Source organism: Cherax quadricarinatus, chromosome 54 (assembly GCF_038502225.1).
Source record: "Cherax quadricarinatus isolate ZL_2023a chromosome 54, ASM3850222v1, whole genome shotgun sequence".
NCBI classification, from domain to species: Eukaryota; Metazoa; Arthropoda; class Malacostraca; order Decapoda; family Parastacidae; genus Cherax; species Cherax quadricarinatus.
Window position 1 is genome coordinate 3356270 of NC_091345.1, and position 13553 is coordinate 3369822.

The 13553-nt window shown below is 38.4% G+C and overlaps 1 protein-coding gene across 2 annotated transcripts in view; it reads left to right on the forward strand.

Moving 5' to 3' along the window:
* The window catches only part of LOC128699115 (protein HID1), an 85891-nt gene that overhangs the window by 59633 nt on the left and 12705 nt on the right, over positions 1-13553 (forward strand). The window contains exons 14-15 of one of the 2 annotated variants that reach the window (XM_070096533.1): positions 1198-1320; positions 11675-11913. In XM_070096533.1, the coding sequence (XP_069952634.1) occupies positions 1198-1320; positions 11675-11913 (362 nt within the window). The remainder of the gene's footprint in view (positions 1-1197; positions 1321-11674; positions 11914-13553) is intronic. The other variant, XM_070096534.1, reaches the window with a different exon arrangement.

A 13553-nucleotide genomic window follows, 5' to 3' on the forward strand; every position in this document is an offset into this window, starting at 1 on the left:
ATGTGTGGTGTGAATATAATGCAGAGAATTCATGGTTTGGAAATTAGGAGGAGGTGCAGGATTACCAAAACTATTATCCAGAGGGGGAGGAGGGGTTATTGAGATGGTTCAGACATGTAGAGAGGATGGAACAAAATAGAATGACTTCAAGAGTGTATAAATCTGTAGTGGAGGGAAGGCAGGGTAGAGGTCGGCCTAGGAAAGGTTGGAAAGGAGGGGGTAAAGGAGGTTTTATGTCTGAGTGGCTTGGACTTCCAGCAAACATGCGTGACAGTGTTAGATAGGAGCGAATGGAGACAAATGGTTTTGAGGACTTGACGTGCTGTTGGAGTGTGAGCAAGGTAGCATTTATGAAGGGAATCAGGGAAACTGGCAGGTCAGACTTGAGTCCTAGAGATGGGAAGAACAGTATCTGCACTCTGAAAGAGGGGTGTTAATGTTGCAGTTGTATAACTGCACTGTAAGTGCACCTCTGGCAAGACAGTGAGTGATGAAAGTTTTTCTTTTTTGGGCCACCCTGCCTTGGTGGGAGACAACTGATGTGTTAATATAATATATATATATACACAGAAGGAATTTGAGGTAATCAGTCCCTCAGGCATCCAGATTGATGGACTGAGTCAAGATTGATGGACTGATTGCCCCTAACTCCTTCTGATCTTCACCATTCTTCCTTGTATTGAACTGATGAAGCGACTTTGTGATGAAATTTTTCCACAATAAAGATACCCAGGTATTGCACATGTCTAATTTATCAACTTGTCAATTCTCTGAACCATTTATGTACATACATTCATTTATAATGCAGACCAGCCACTGTGAAAAAAATAGTAGAATGTGAGAAATCATGAAAGTGCTTGGAATTCTACTATTTTTTCACAGTGGTTGTTCTGCATATTGTGATATCACCTGTTTACTGTGATCTTATTTGCATTCATTTATAATGAATTCTCAGTATCTTAATCCAGGAAATGTGAAGCCTCCACACAGGGACTTAGCAGCTAAACAAATATATCTCAATAAAAGATAATAAATATAGCTTGTAATAAATTTCCTGAAGAAAAGAGACACATTGAAGCAAATACTTGTTCTGTTATGTCTTTCTTCAACATCATTGGCAATGTGGCATTTAGAGCCAGTCAGTTTTCTGTTTGTTTGTAACATACTAACAATTTTTTGGTTGTGGGTAATATGGAGGAGCTTGAGGGTGAGGAGGAGGAGGATGGTGGATGTGGATGGCTGGGTGAGCCTGAGAGCAGCTGTGACACACTCCTCCTCACCGACCTCAGCGATCACCCCCTCACTCGCTCTGCTACCATGGTGCGACTTACTTCACAGCATGGGCATCATAGGCCATGTGTCAAGCATGGGCTTCAGAGCCATGTGTCATGCATGGGCATGCTAATTTGTATTGGTGTCATGAATTTGTAGTTTTGCTTGATGTTTCATTTAATTGCTTGAATAACCTTGTTGTCTGGCAGGAAAAAGACACATTAAATATGTGTCCACAAATTATATATGAAACAAAAAACAAAATACAGAGCAGGAACCTCAGCATATTCAACATGTTCCAAGACATTCTACTCAGAAATAACAACACTGACACACAATAAAGTTTATACAACATTGTCCAGTGGTGTACTGCTGGAATGCAACAAGCTATTGGACCAGACATTTTGTTTGTATGCTAATATGACCTTGGAGAGAGAGATGGAAGAAGTATATGTATTCAGATATTTGAGAGTGGACTTGTCAGCAGATAAGTCTACAAAAGATGAGGTGAATCATTGAATAGGCGAGGGTAAAAAAAAAGTGGTGCTTTGAGGCGTCTCTGTTGATAAAAAATTTTATCCATGCAGGCAACAAGGGAATGTACTACAGTATAGTAGTACCAACACTGTTTAATGGGTGTGTGGCATGGATTATAATTGTTGCAGTGGAGGAGGCTTGAGGTAGTGGCCATGTCATGTTTGAGGGCAGTAACTGTGCAGTGTGAATACTATACAGAGAATTTGGGGTGTGGGATTACCAGAATTATAATTCAGGAAGTTGAGAAGGGGTTGTTAAGGTGGTTTCATCATTTAGAGAGGATGGAGCAAAATAGGATGATGAGGAGGATATATAAAACTGGGGTGGAGGGAAGGGTAAGGATCATTCTAAGAAGAGTTGGAGAGAAGGGGTAAAAGAGGATTTGAGTGCCAGATGCTTGAATATCCAACAGGCATGTGTAAGCAAGTCAGATCAGAGTGAGTGCATGACTTGATATGTATGCTATTGGAGTGTCAGCAAAGTAATGTTTACAAAGGCTTTAAGGGGAAACCATTTAGCTGGACTTGAATCGTGGAGGTGGGAAGTACAGTATCTGCACTTTGTAGGAGTGAGGATGTTGCAGTACAGAGGATCATCTAAACTGTAATGCCAGCACTTCTGGCAAGACATCTATTAAGTGAATTATTGTGAATGTGTTTCCTCTATTTTTGGGTTACCCTACCTTGGTGGGAGATGACCACTATGTTGAAAAAACTGCAAAAAGAGATTTTTGAAGTCTGTGCAGACAGTTATGATACCAGCTGCAGGACAAACTTTTGTTTATTTAAACATGTTGCAACAAATGGTTAAAGTTTGGAGTTTCTAGAAATCTTGGGAATAATTCATACACCAGTTGCAAGTATTGCTTTGCAACTTCAAGAGTATAATAATGCAGCTTTAAAATATAATAAAGGTAGAGGAGGACAATGTTAATTTAAGAAGCGTAGTGGCATTTGTGATACGGCATGGTGAGTGCCAGTACAAAGCGGCTTGAATTCAAGGAGTACATAGAAACTGAAGGACTGGAACCTGAACAAGTGTTTAATTGTGATGAAACAGGCCTGTTCTGGAAGAAAATGCCAAGCAGGACCTACATTACTCAGGAGGAAAAGGCACTCCCAGGACATAAGCCTATGAAAGACAGGCTTACTTTGTTGATGTGTGCCAATGCTAGTGGTGATTGCAAAGTTAAGCCTTTATTAGTGTATCACTCTGAAACTCCCAGAGCGTTCAGGCAAAAGAATGTCCTCAAGGATAATTTGTGTGTGCTGTGGAGGGCAAACAGTAAGGCATGGGTCACTAGGGAATTTTTCTATAACTGCATCCAATGCCCCTGGTCACCTTCATTAAGGTGAAGTTTTTGCCTCCCATGAAACTGTACACAAAAGCTCTGTTTCAAAAGTGCTTTGAGAGTTTTGGAAGGATCACTTTAATATCCTCAGTTGTGTAATAGGTAAGGCTTGGGAGGGAGTGACTAAGAGAACCTTGAACTCTGCAAAAGGGATTTTGAAGGGTTTGAGGCTAACCCTGAGAGGAGTGTAAATTGGGGAAGTCCTTGCAATGAAGAACTAACCACTGATGAGCTGATAGATCAACTTCAAGAGCAAGAGGCCAGACCTGGGGAAACTGGTTCAGCAAAAAATGGCTTGAAGTGCAAACCTTTTTTGATGAAAATCACCCTCACACAGCTATGCTGTCCTCAGATATGTTGTGCTCTAACATTATTATTCATCACATACACCATCATCTGAACATTATTGATCATGGGAGAATGAAACTTAGGACGACATTTTGATCCAACTTGGACCATTGACTAGCTTTGATCTAAGTCGGACTAAAACATCATCGTAAGTTTCATTCTACGTGTAAGTTATTTGCATATTATTGATCATAGTGCAGAGTTCAACATAGAGGCAGATGAGGTCACTCTTGAACCTGCATGGCAACACTTGCAATTGGTGTACAAAAGTCAACATAACCATCTACTGCACATGTTTCGTCCTGCAGCCGGTGTCATAACCTTTCACACAGACTGTTTAAGACTCTCAGGGAATAGTGAATTAGACTTTTTTAGATACTGTAAATTTTATATACGCTTGAGTCTAGTCTGTTTGCCCAAAATGCTGCACAGATTATGACCCTTTTTCTGTTCTCTATATTTTATTTCTGTATAATGTTTTGAAAATAAATATTATGATTCTGATTCTGGTATCAGTGAGTGTTTGTCTTTTTGTGTTTCTATAACTCAATGCACATGGAAGATAGTGCAAGCAAACCTTGTAACAGGCTTCCTTGTACAAAGGAGCAGGTTTTAGGTTATTCACTAATCCAAAATTTTAATGTGATGTTGGCACTTATTTTGAGTAGCATATCACTTTAAAGTTCTTTTATATCCATTTTCAAAAAATGTATGGCTTTCCAAGATTTTAAAGTGGGATGGGCAGCACTCCGTGGAGCATTTCTTTATTCCACTGTGTTGAGTGCCATGTTATTTTAAAGCTCTTTTAATTCTGATTTCATAAAGATTTACTGTTTTCCAAAATCTAAATTTGGGAAGGTGCCTCTTAATAAGATACATTTTTTGGTTCCATTATGTTGAATGACATCATTTTAAAGATCTCTATATCTAGATTTTAAAAATATATATGTTTGCAGCCTAATCTGATTGGTTTAAATACAAAATTTCAAACCAATTGAAATAAATCCTATCATGTCTTAGAACCAAAAATTATGATACAACCTTTTCCTGACAAGGTGGATGTTGGGGTGTGAGTCCCCCACACACACCTACTGACAGGGCAGGTGTGGGGAACTGAGTTCTCAACAGGCAGGTGTGGAGACAAGTTCCTCCACACCCGTCAGGTGGGTGTGTCTCTTCCAACACTCGCCTCCTGACAAGGCAGGTGTATGGGTGTGAATCCTTCACACACATGCACAGACATTCACACCTTCCAGCAAGATGGGTATAGAGACACTAGTCCCCTACACCCACCCCTTGACAAATCAGGTGTGGGGGGGGTGAGAGCCCCCAGCACCCACCACCTGACAAGGCAAATGTGGAGATCATTAATCCCCAACACCTACCTCCTGACAAAGTAGGTGTGGGGGTGTGAGTCCCCATCACTCACCTCCTGACAAGGCAAGTGTGGGGGCATTAGTCCCACACACCTACTGCCTGACGAAGCAAGTGTAGGGGTGTGAGTTCCCCACACCCACCTCCTGACAAAGCAGATGTAGGTAGAAGTCTTTAGAAACCTTCATAAGAACTGTAAAATTATGAAAATTTTCATTAAAATTTTTACATATGCATATAACTTTTACCTGTGAGAGAGAGAGAGATCTGTGCACCACAAGTTACTCAGTGTGTATATAAAATTATTGGCTTAATGTTTACGGTATCAATATACATTATGTGATGTACATTAGTAGTTAGTACAGTGTCATTGTTGATGCACGTTGTGTCTCACTGCACTCTCTGTAACTAGTAGAACTACTCATATATTCTCCAGTCATCTTGCAAAATATGTTAGAATGGTGGATCACATTCCATGCAAGCACTTGTAGCATCACAAATAAAATTGATGCACTAATCCTTTCAACTTGTGGCTAGCCGTCTTAAACACACACACATTTTATTGTGCCAATAGATTTATTCTTACAAAGGAATTCTAAATTATTTTAGCTAAGAGATTTTAACTGATAGTAAAATCATATAGAGAATTATTTTTCAAATAGCCTATTCACTCAGTTGCTAAATTATATATACAGTAGAGCCCCGCTTTACGGCTTTTCACCTTACGGCATTCCGCTAATACGGAGATTTCAAATTATGACAACAACTCGCTATATGGCTCCCCCTGTCTTTCTAATACTGTGCTCCCCACCCAGTTTGTTTACATTCTCCATGAGCACATCTCTCTATTATGTCTGAAATCTTTCCAAAATTTCAAGTGTTTTAAAGTTATTGCATATTTTATGTGTACTCTGATAATTATACTTGTGTGTACCTGTACCTAAATATACTTGCACACTGTGTTGGCGTGCAGGTACACATTAAAATCACTAAGAGTCTCTCTATTCTTAACCCTTTGACTGTCACGGCCGTATATATACGTCTTACGAGGTACCGTGTTTGACGTATATATACTCATAAATTCTAGCGGCTTCAAATCAAGGAGAAAGCTGGTAGGCCCACATGTGAGAGAATGGGTCTCTGTGGTCAGTGTGCACCATATAAAAAAAATCCTGGAACATGCAGTGCATAATGAGAAAAAAAAATTCCGACCGTTTTTTTTAATTAAAATGCCGACTTTGTGGTCTATTTTCGTATAGTATTTATGGTTGTATTCTCGTTTTCTTGGTCTCATTCGATAGAAAAATGGAACATATATTATAGAAATAGAGGTAATTTTGATTGATTTTACTATAAAAAGAACCTGAAAATGGAGATCAAAGTAGGGGAAATGTTTGATTTTTGCCGATGTTCAAAAGTAAACAAATGATGTCATTGTCCAATAAATGTCCAACTAGCCATTCTAATATGCAGTCATGAATGGGTTGATGTTATGTATACAATTATTACAGTATTGCAGTAGTCTGCATAATAGTAAATCTTCTATTTTTTGTTTGAATAAAAATTCAAAATAGAAAGCAAGAGTAATAACAGAAGGGCCTGGAGACATGACTGATGAACAAAGAAAATGTTATTTTAGAGCCAGTAATGTCTGCATTGTTCATTCTGGACCTTATTTTGAAATTGTCATATTTTTTAATTTTCGTGAAATTGGCCAAATTGCAAATTTCTGACCACGTTATTGGGTAGTTGAAATTGGTAAATGGGCAGTTTCTTGTACTCAGTTGATAGAAAAAATGGAGTTCTAAAGAAATAGCTATGAATTTGGTCGATTGAAACAATGGAATTAGCCGAAAATAGGGCTCAAAGTAGGCGAAATCACCGATTTGTAAATATCACCGAGGTCGCTAACTTCACGAGAGCATAATTCCGTCAGTTTTCCATCAAATTTCGTTTTTTTGGTATCATTACAATTGGAAAAATATTCTCTATCATTTCATAAGAAAAAAAATAATTTTTTTTTTTTTAATTTTGCGACACCAGGAGACACCTCAGGATTGGGGGTTGCGACAGTCAAGGGGTTAAAGACATCATATTAATAATCTCTTGGGCACATTAAATGCCATATATTACATTAATAGTATAGACATTCCATTAATCCATCTATGATATTTTTTTCAAAATTATATAAGAAACACATTACGTAACATAAACATGATAAATACACCCCACAGTAGAATAAATTAACATAAATATGAAATGTGGTAGCCAGGCGACTTGTAGGAATGATGGCAAGTATAACGTTTTCTCTAGTCTAACATCAGAGAAAATGTGTACACTATAATATTACTGGGGGTAACTAGAAAATTATTCCTTTCATATGCTTTCACTCAGAGTATCATTTCTTCTAAAAATGGTGTTACATGAGACTGGGAGTGTTCCTCTTTATTTATTCTACTGTATCAAGGTGGAGACAGCTTGTGCACAATGTAAGGTGTTTGTATAATACAAACGTGTATGAACCAAAACCAGATGCATTCGTCTCTTTGTTTACATACTCCACCTCTCTGTCTTCTCATTCTCTCTCTCGTTTATTTGTTTTATCTTGTTTACTCGCCTCTCACCCTACATTAAGACAACAAATATTCTAAGGTAATTAATGAATGTATTGTATATGTATTTTATCACTGGGGCACTTTGAATGTCATAGTATATTACATGTGGGTGGAGTGGGGTGGGCTGACCTAGCTGGCTACCATACCTCCCACACCTGACTTCCTACAAATAAATACAACTCGCCTCTCACCCTACATTAAGACTACAAATATTTTAAGGTAAGTAATGGGTGTACTGTGTGTGTATTTTTACTTTTTATTGTTTTTAATGTCTAGTTCTGTTGCTAACTTAATATATGATGATGGAAACTTGTTATCTGGCATTTATATGCATTTATAAGTGGAAAAAATGGCATTCTGCTTTCCGGCGATGTCTGCTTTCTGGCAGTAGCCTGGAACCTAACCTGCCGTATAAGTGGAGCCCTACTGTATATGGTATGAATTGTATTTGAAAAATTATCGAGTCTTTGCTTGTCTAAATTCTGTACATCATTTTTTATTAGATTTCAATTTACATACACTTTTAATGCCTTTTACTATACTCTTTTCTCTTTAGATCTGCACATTATCTTTGCTGCAGTTCTAGCATTTTTTTTAATGTTAAAACTATTTCTCAAATACACTCTCTAAACACATTCCCCATTTCTCATTTTCTCTGCCATTAAACTATTTCTCAGCTATGCTGTGTAGCAAATTCTCTATCAGTAATCTCAAAATTCAGTTCTGCCCCATTTTTCATACGCACATATTATTACCTGCCATTTTAAATTGTCTCTACTTACACTACAGTTGCACAATTTTCAGCTGTAATATGTTCCTACTTACTGTGCTCCTGACCTCAAGTGGCAGTACACCCAGAGGACATATTCCACAGTGTTTCATCCCTATATACATACAAATTATTAACTTGAACACCTGCTCTTGTTTATCTTGTAAGCTGTTGGTGCCCCCTACTGGGCCCATCTCACACTTTCATACATGATCATACATCCTTCATAACACTGGAAATATGAGACTGTTAAAGAAAGTGCCTGCTCATGGCACTGGGGGAAAAGTGCTGTCATGGATCAAGTCATGGCTCACCAATAGAAAGCAGAGAGTGTGCATAAATGGGGTTAAATCTGAATGGGGATCTGTAACAAGTGGCATTCCACAGGGATTGGCTTTAGGCCCGTTGTTGTTTATAATATATATAAATGACCTTGACGAGGGAATTACTAGTGTTATAAGCAAACTCGCTGATGACACGAAGATAGGTAGGATAATCGATTCAGACGTTGATGTCTCGGAACTTCAGGAGGATTTAGATAAACTCAATTCGTGGTCAGAAAAGTGGCAGATGCAGTTCAGTGTAGATAAATGTAAAGTTCTAAAGCTCGGAAATGTTCATAACCCTAGCACCTACCAGCTTAATAATGTTGAACTTAGCTGTACAGAATGCAAAAAGGATTTGAGGGTTATGGTGAGCAGCAACCTTAAACCAAGACAGCAGTACCTAAGCATACATAATAAAGCAAACAGATTACTGGGATTTATGTCTAGGAGTGTAAGCAACAGAAGTCCAGTGGTTATTTTACAGCTTTATGCATCATTAGTAAGGCCTCGCCCAGATTACGCAGCTCAATTCTGGTCTCCACATTACAAAATGGATATAAATTAATTAGAAAACATTCAGCGTAGAATGACTAAATTAATACATAGCATTAAAAATCTTCCGTATGAAGAAAGATTGAAGACTTTGAAACTACATTCACTTATAAGATGAAGAATGAGGGGAGACATGATCAAAGTGTATACATGTAAGTGGAAGATGGGTATTAACACAGGGGATATAAATAAGGTTTTGAGGATATCCCTCCAAGAGAGAACCCGCAATAATGGATTCAAATTAGACAAGTTTAGATTTCGAAAGGATATAGGAAAGTACTGGCTTGGTAATAGGGTAGTTGAGGAGTGGAACGGTCTGCCAAGTAGAATTATCGAAACTAAAACCTTGGGTAGTTTCAAATTTAGGTTGGATAAATATATGAGTGAGAGGGGTTGGATTTGAGTGGCACTTGCACCTGAGTAAATAGAATTACAGTGGAACCTCAAAAATCGAACGTATCACATATCGAACATTTCGAAAATACGACCATTTTTTCGGACAAACTGTGTCCCTATTATCGAACGCGCCCCTATTTGCGGACCGCCGGGTATGGGACCTATCTGCCGCCCGCTCTGTCCGCGTCCCCGCGCAGGCGCTGTGAGCAGTCTAGTTTTGTTTATGCTTGAGTGAACACTAACCTGCGCTCTCATTCACGCATTTTACGATTATTTCGTTGTGTTTAGTGCTTGTGGGACTGTGAAATAAGCTGCCATGGGCCCAAAGAAACTTGCTAGTGGTAAAGAAAGTGAGAAACACCATAGATGTGAAGAAGGAAATAATGCAGAAGTATGAGAGTGGTGTGAGACTTGTTGAGCTTGCCAGGATGTATGGGAAAAACAAGTCAACCATCGGTTCTATCCTGTCAAAGAAAGAACAAATCAAGGAAGCTGATGTTGTGAAAGGTGTTAATATAGGGAGTGGATGAGGTGCCTTCTTCAAAGATTAAGGAGATTTGTGCCAAGTGGAATGATGTCCAAATGTTTGTGCAGAAGTACCACCCTGAGCAAGCTGAAACAAGCCATTTTTACAACAAGTTCAGTGACAGAACCATGTCCCATTTTAGGGAAATGTTAGAGGCGCCGGAAACAGAGGACTGTGGACAGTTATTTTGTGAGGCAGGGGTCCAGTGACTCTCGAGCTGGTCCTAGTGGCATTAAAAGACAGAGAAGGGAAGTAACCCCAGAGAGGGCTTTACCTGAAGTCCTCATGGAGGGGGATTCTCCTTCCAAACACTAACCCCAACTCCCTCTCTCCTCCTCCTTATCTTCCAGATGCCATCACCAATCTTCAATAAAGGTAAGTAAAAATTTTATTTTATATGTATTACTATACATAATTAACCCTTTCAGGGTCCGTCCCGTAGATCTACGGCTTTACGGTGAGTGTCCAAACCGTAGATCTACGCCATGAGCTCAGCTCACTCTGATAAACTGTGAGTGGTACATTTGGGCCTAGATATGAGAGAATACATCTATGTGGTATGTGTGCACCACATAAAACAGATCCTGCAGCACACTGTGTATAATGAGAGAAAAAAAACTGAAATCATGATTTTTCGATTAAAACAGCAACTTTGCAGTGTTTTTTCGTATGTTTTTTATAGTTGTATTTGCGATTTCTTGGTCTCATTTGATAGAATGGAAGACATATTACAGAAATAGAGATGATTTTGATTGGTTTTAGCACTGGAAATGGCGTGAAACTGAGCTCAAAGTAGCGGAAATGTTAAATTTTTGCCGATATTCAAGAGTAAACAAACGACCTCACACATCTAATACACGTCAGCTGGTGGGTCTAATATACATTCACAAATATGGTGATGATATTTATACAATTATTACAGTATTGCATAACAGTAAATCTTCTATTTTTTGGTGTGAATAAAAATTCATTATGTGAATAAAAAATCAAAATGGAATTTATTTGTAAAGCCTCAAAACATAACTAATGAACAGAGGAAATGTTAGTTTAGTGCCAGGAATGCCTACATTGTTAAACTATGGTATTTGTTGTATGTAAAACTGTAATTAATCTCTATAAAATGTATTTTTTGTGTGAATATTTTTGGGTTTCTGGAATGGCTTAATTGTATTTCCATTATTTCTTAGGGGAAATATTGCTTCGAATTTCAGACTTTTCGAATTTAGAACTAGCCCCTGGAACAGATTAAGTTCGATTTTTGAGGTTCCACTGTATCAAAGCTTATTGCTTGGGTAGCTTTTATTCTGTTAGTGGGTTGGATTTGTGAAGGACTTGCCTAGTATGGGCCAACAGGCATATTGCAGTGTTCCTCCTTTTTTATGTTCTTATGTTATTCACCTCTATGCACCTTTAAAATTTGAAAAATATTTCTCTTGTCTTGCTATAAACTATTTTGTCCCTCCTGTTCTTTTGCACTCCTTTTTTTCTGAACAAATGTATAGTGAATATATACATTGTTTGTCATTTCCTTCCTGTTCACATGTATGATATGTAGTATGCTCAGAGCCTTGAAAATACAGGATATAATAGACATTTAATTCTCCACAGCCGAGCTGCCCAGAGAGTCCAACGCTGTCACTGCGATCAGCCCAGTCTGACTCATCAGGGCCCAGCACTCTGTCTATGACACGCTCAGAGTCAACAGCCTCCACCCTGGGTGTTGCTTCACAACAGTGGGTGCCTAACTCTGCCTGGGTGTTGAGCTGGAAGACTAAGTTACCCCTGCAAACCATCATGAGGCTGCTGCAGGTCCTCGTCCCTCAAGTAGAAAAAATCTGTATTGATAAGTGAGTTCAACACTGATTTGTTTTGTTGCTCTTTTTTTTTTAAACCCTTTCAGGGTTTTGACGTGCTAGTACGTCTTACGCACCAGTGTTGGTGACGTACTAGTACGCATAAATTCTAGCACCCTCAAATCAAGTGGGAAAAGGCTGGTAGGCCTAGATGTGAAAGAATGGGTCTGCATGGTCAGTGTGCGCAGTATAAAAAATCCTGCAGCACACAATGCATAAAGAGGAAAAAAAAAAATCTCCGACTGTGTCTTTGGTTTAAAACAGTGATATTGCAGTCTATTTTCATGTGGTATTTATGGTTGTATTCTCGTTTTCTTGGTCTCATTTGATAGAATGAGTGCCAGGAATGTCTGTCTTGTTTATTTTGGACCCTATTTTGAAATTGGCATCTTTTGAAATTTGTGTGAAATTGGCCAATTTGCCGATTTCTGACCACTTTATTGGGTAGTTGAAATTGGTAAATGGGCAGTTTCTTGTACTCAGTCAATAGAACAAATGGAATTCTAGTGAAATAGTTATGATTTCAGTAGACTGAAACATTAGAATTGGCTGAAAATAGGGTTCAAAGTGGGCGAAATCGCCGACGTGTAAATATCTTCGAGACCGCTAACTTCGTGAGAGTATAATTCTGTAAGTTTTTCATCAAATTTCATACATTGTCATTATGACCAGAAAAAGTTTCTCTATCATTTCATAAGAATTTTTTTTTTTTCGACCCTGAGAGTGAGTTAAGGATCGGAGGTCTCGACCCTGAAGGGGTTAAGCACATCGCCCGTTTCCCACCAAGGCAGGGTGACTTGAAAAAGGAGAAACACTTTCATCATCACTCATTCTATCACTTTCTTTAAGTATTAGGTCAAGTCTGCCTAAAATGCCTCGACATGATAGTTGTTTTCTTTGTACAAATCAAATTATGAAATGTAAATACACATTGTAACCTTTGCAAAGAAATAAACTTTTGTTGTTTTATAGTTCAAAACTTGCTGCAGTACATGTCTCCACCCCTCCTTCGGAGTGCAAGCACTGTACAGTAGGGCCCCACTTATATGACAGGTTAAGTTCCAGGCTACCGGCAGAAAGTGGACATCGCCGAAAAGCAGAATGCCATTTTTTTCACTTACAAATGCATACAAATGCCAGATAACAAGTTTACACTAACATATATTAAGCTAGCAGTAGAACTAGGCATTAATAAACAATAAAAAGGAAAATACGTACACAGTGCATTCATTACTTACCTTAAAATATTTGTAGTCTTAATGGAGGGTGAGAGGTGAGTAGTAGTATTTATTTATAGGAAGTCAGGTGTAGGTAGCCAGTAGGTGTAGCAATGTAGCCCAGGTGGGCTACATGGCTACACCTACCTCCATAGTTATATGATATTTAAAGTGGCCCAGAGTGATATTATTACCTGTACATGTATAATGTTGGTAGAATTACCAGCAATTTTTTTTTAACAAGCTGGCCGCCTCCCACCAAGGCAGAGTGACCCAAAAAGAAAGAAAATCCACAAAAAGAAAATACTTAAATAATCATTCAACACTTTCACCTCTCTCATACATAATTGCTGTATTTGTGGAGGCACTCAGATATGACAGTTTAGAACATTATAGTTTATATTTATTACTAATATA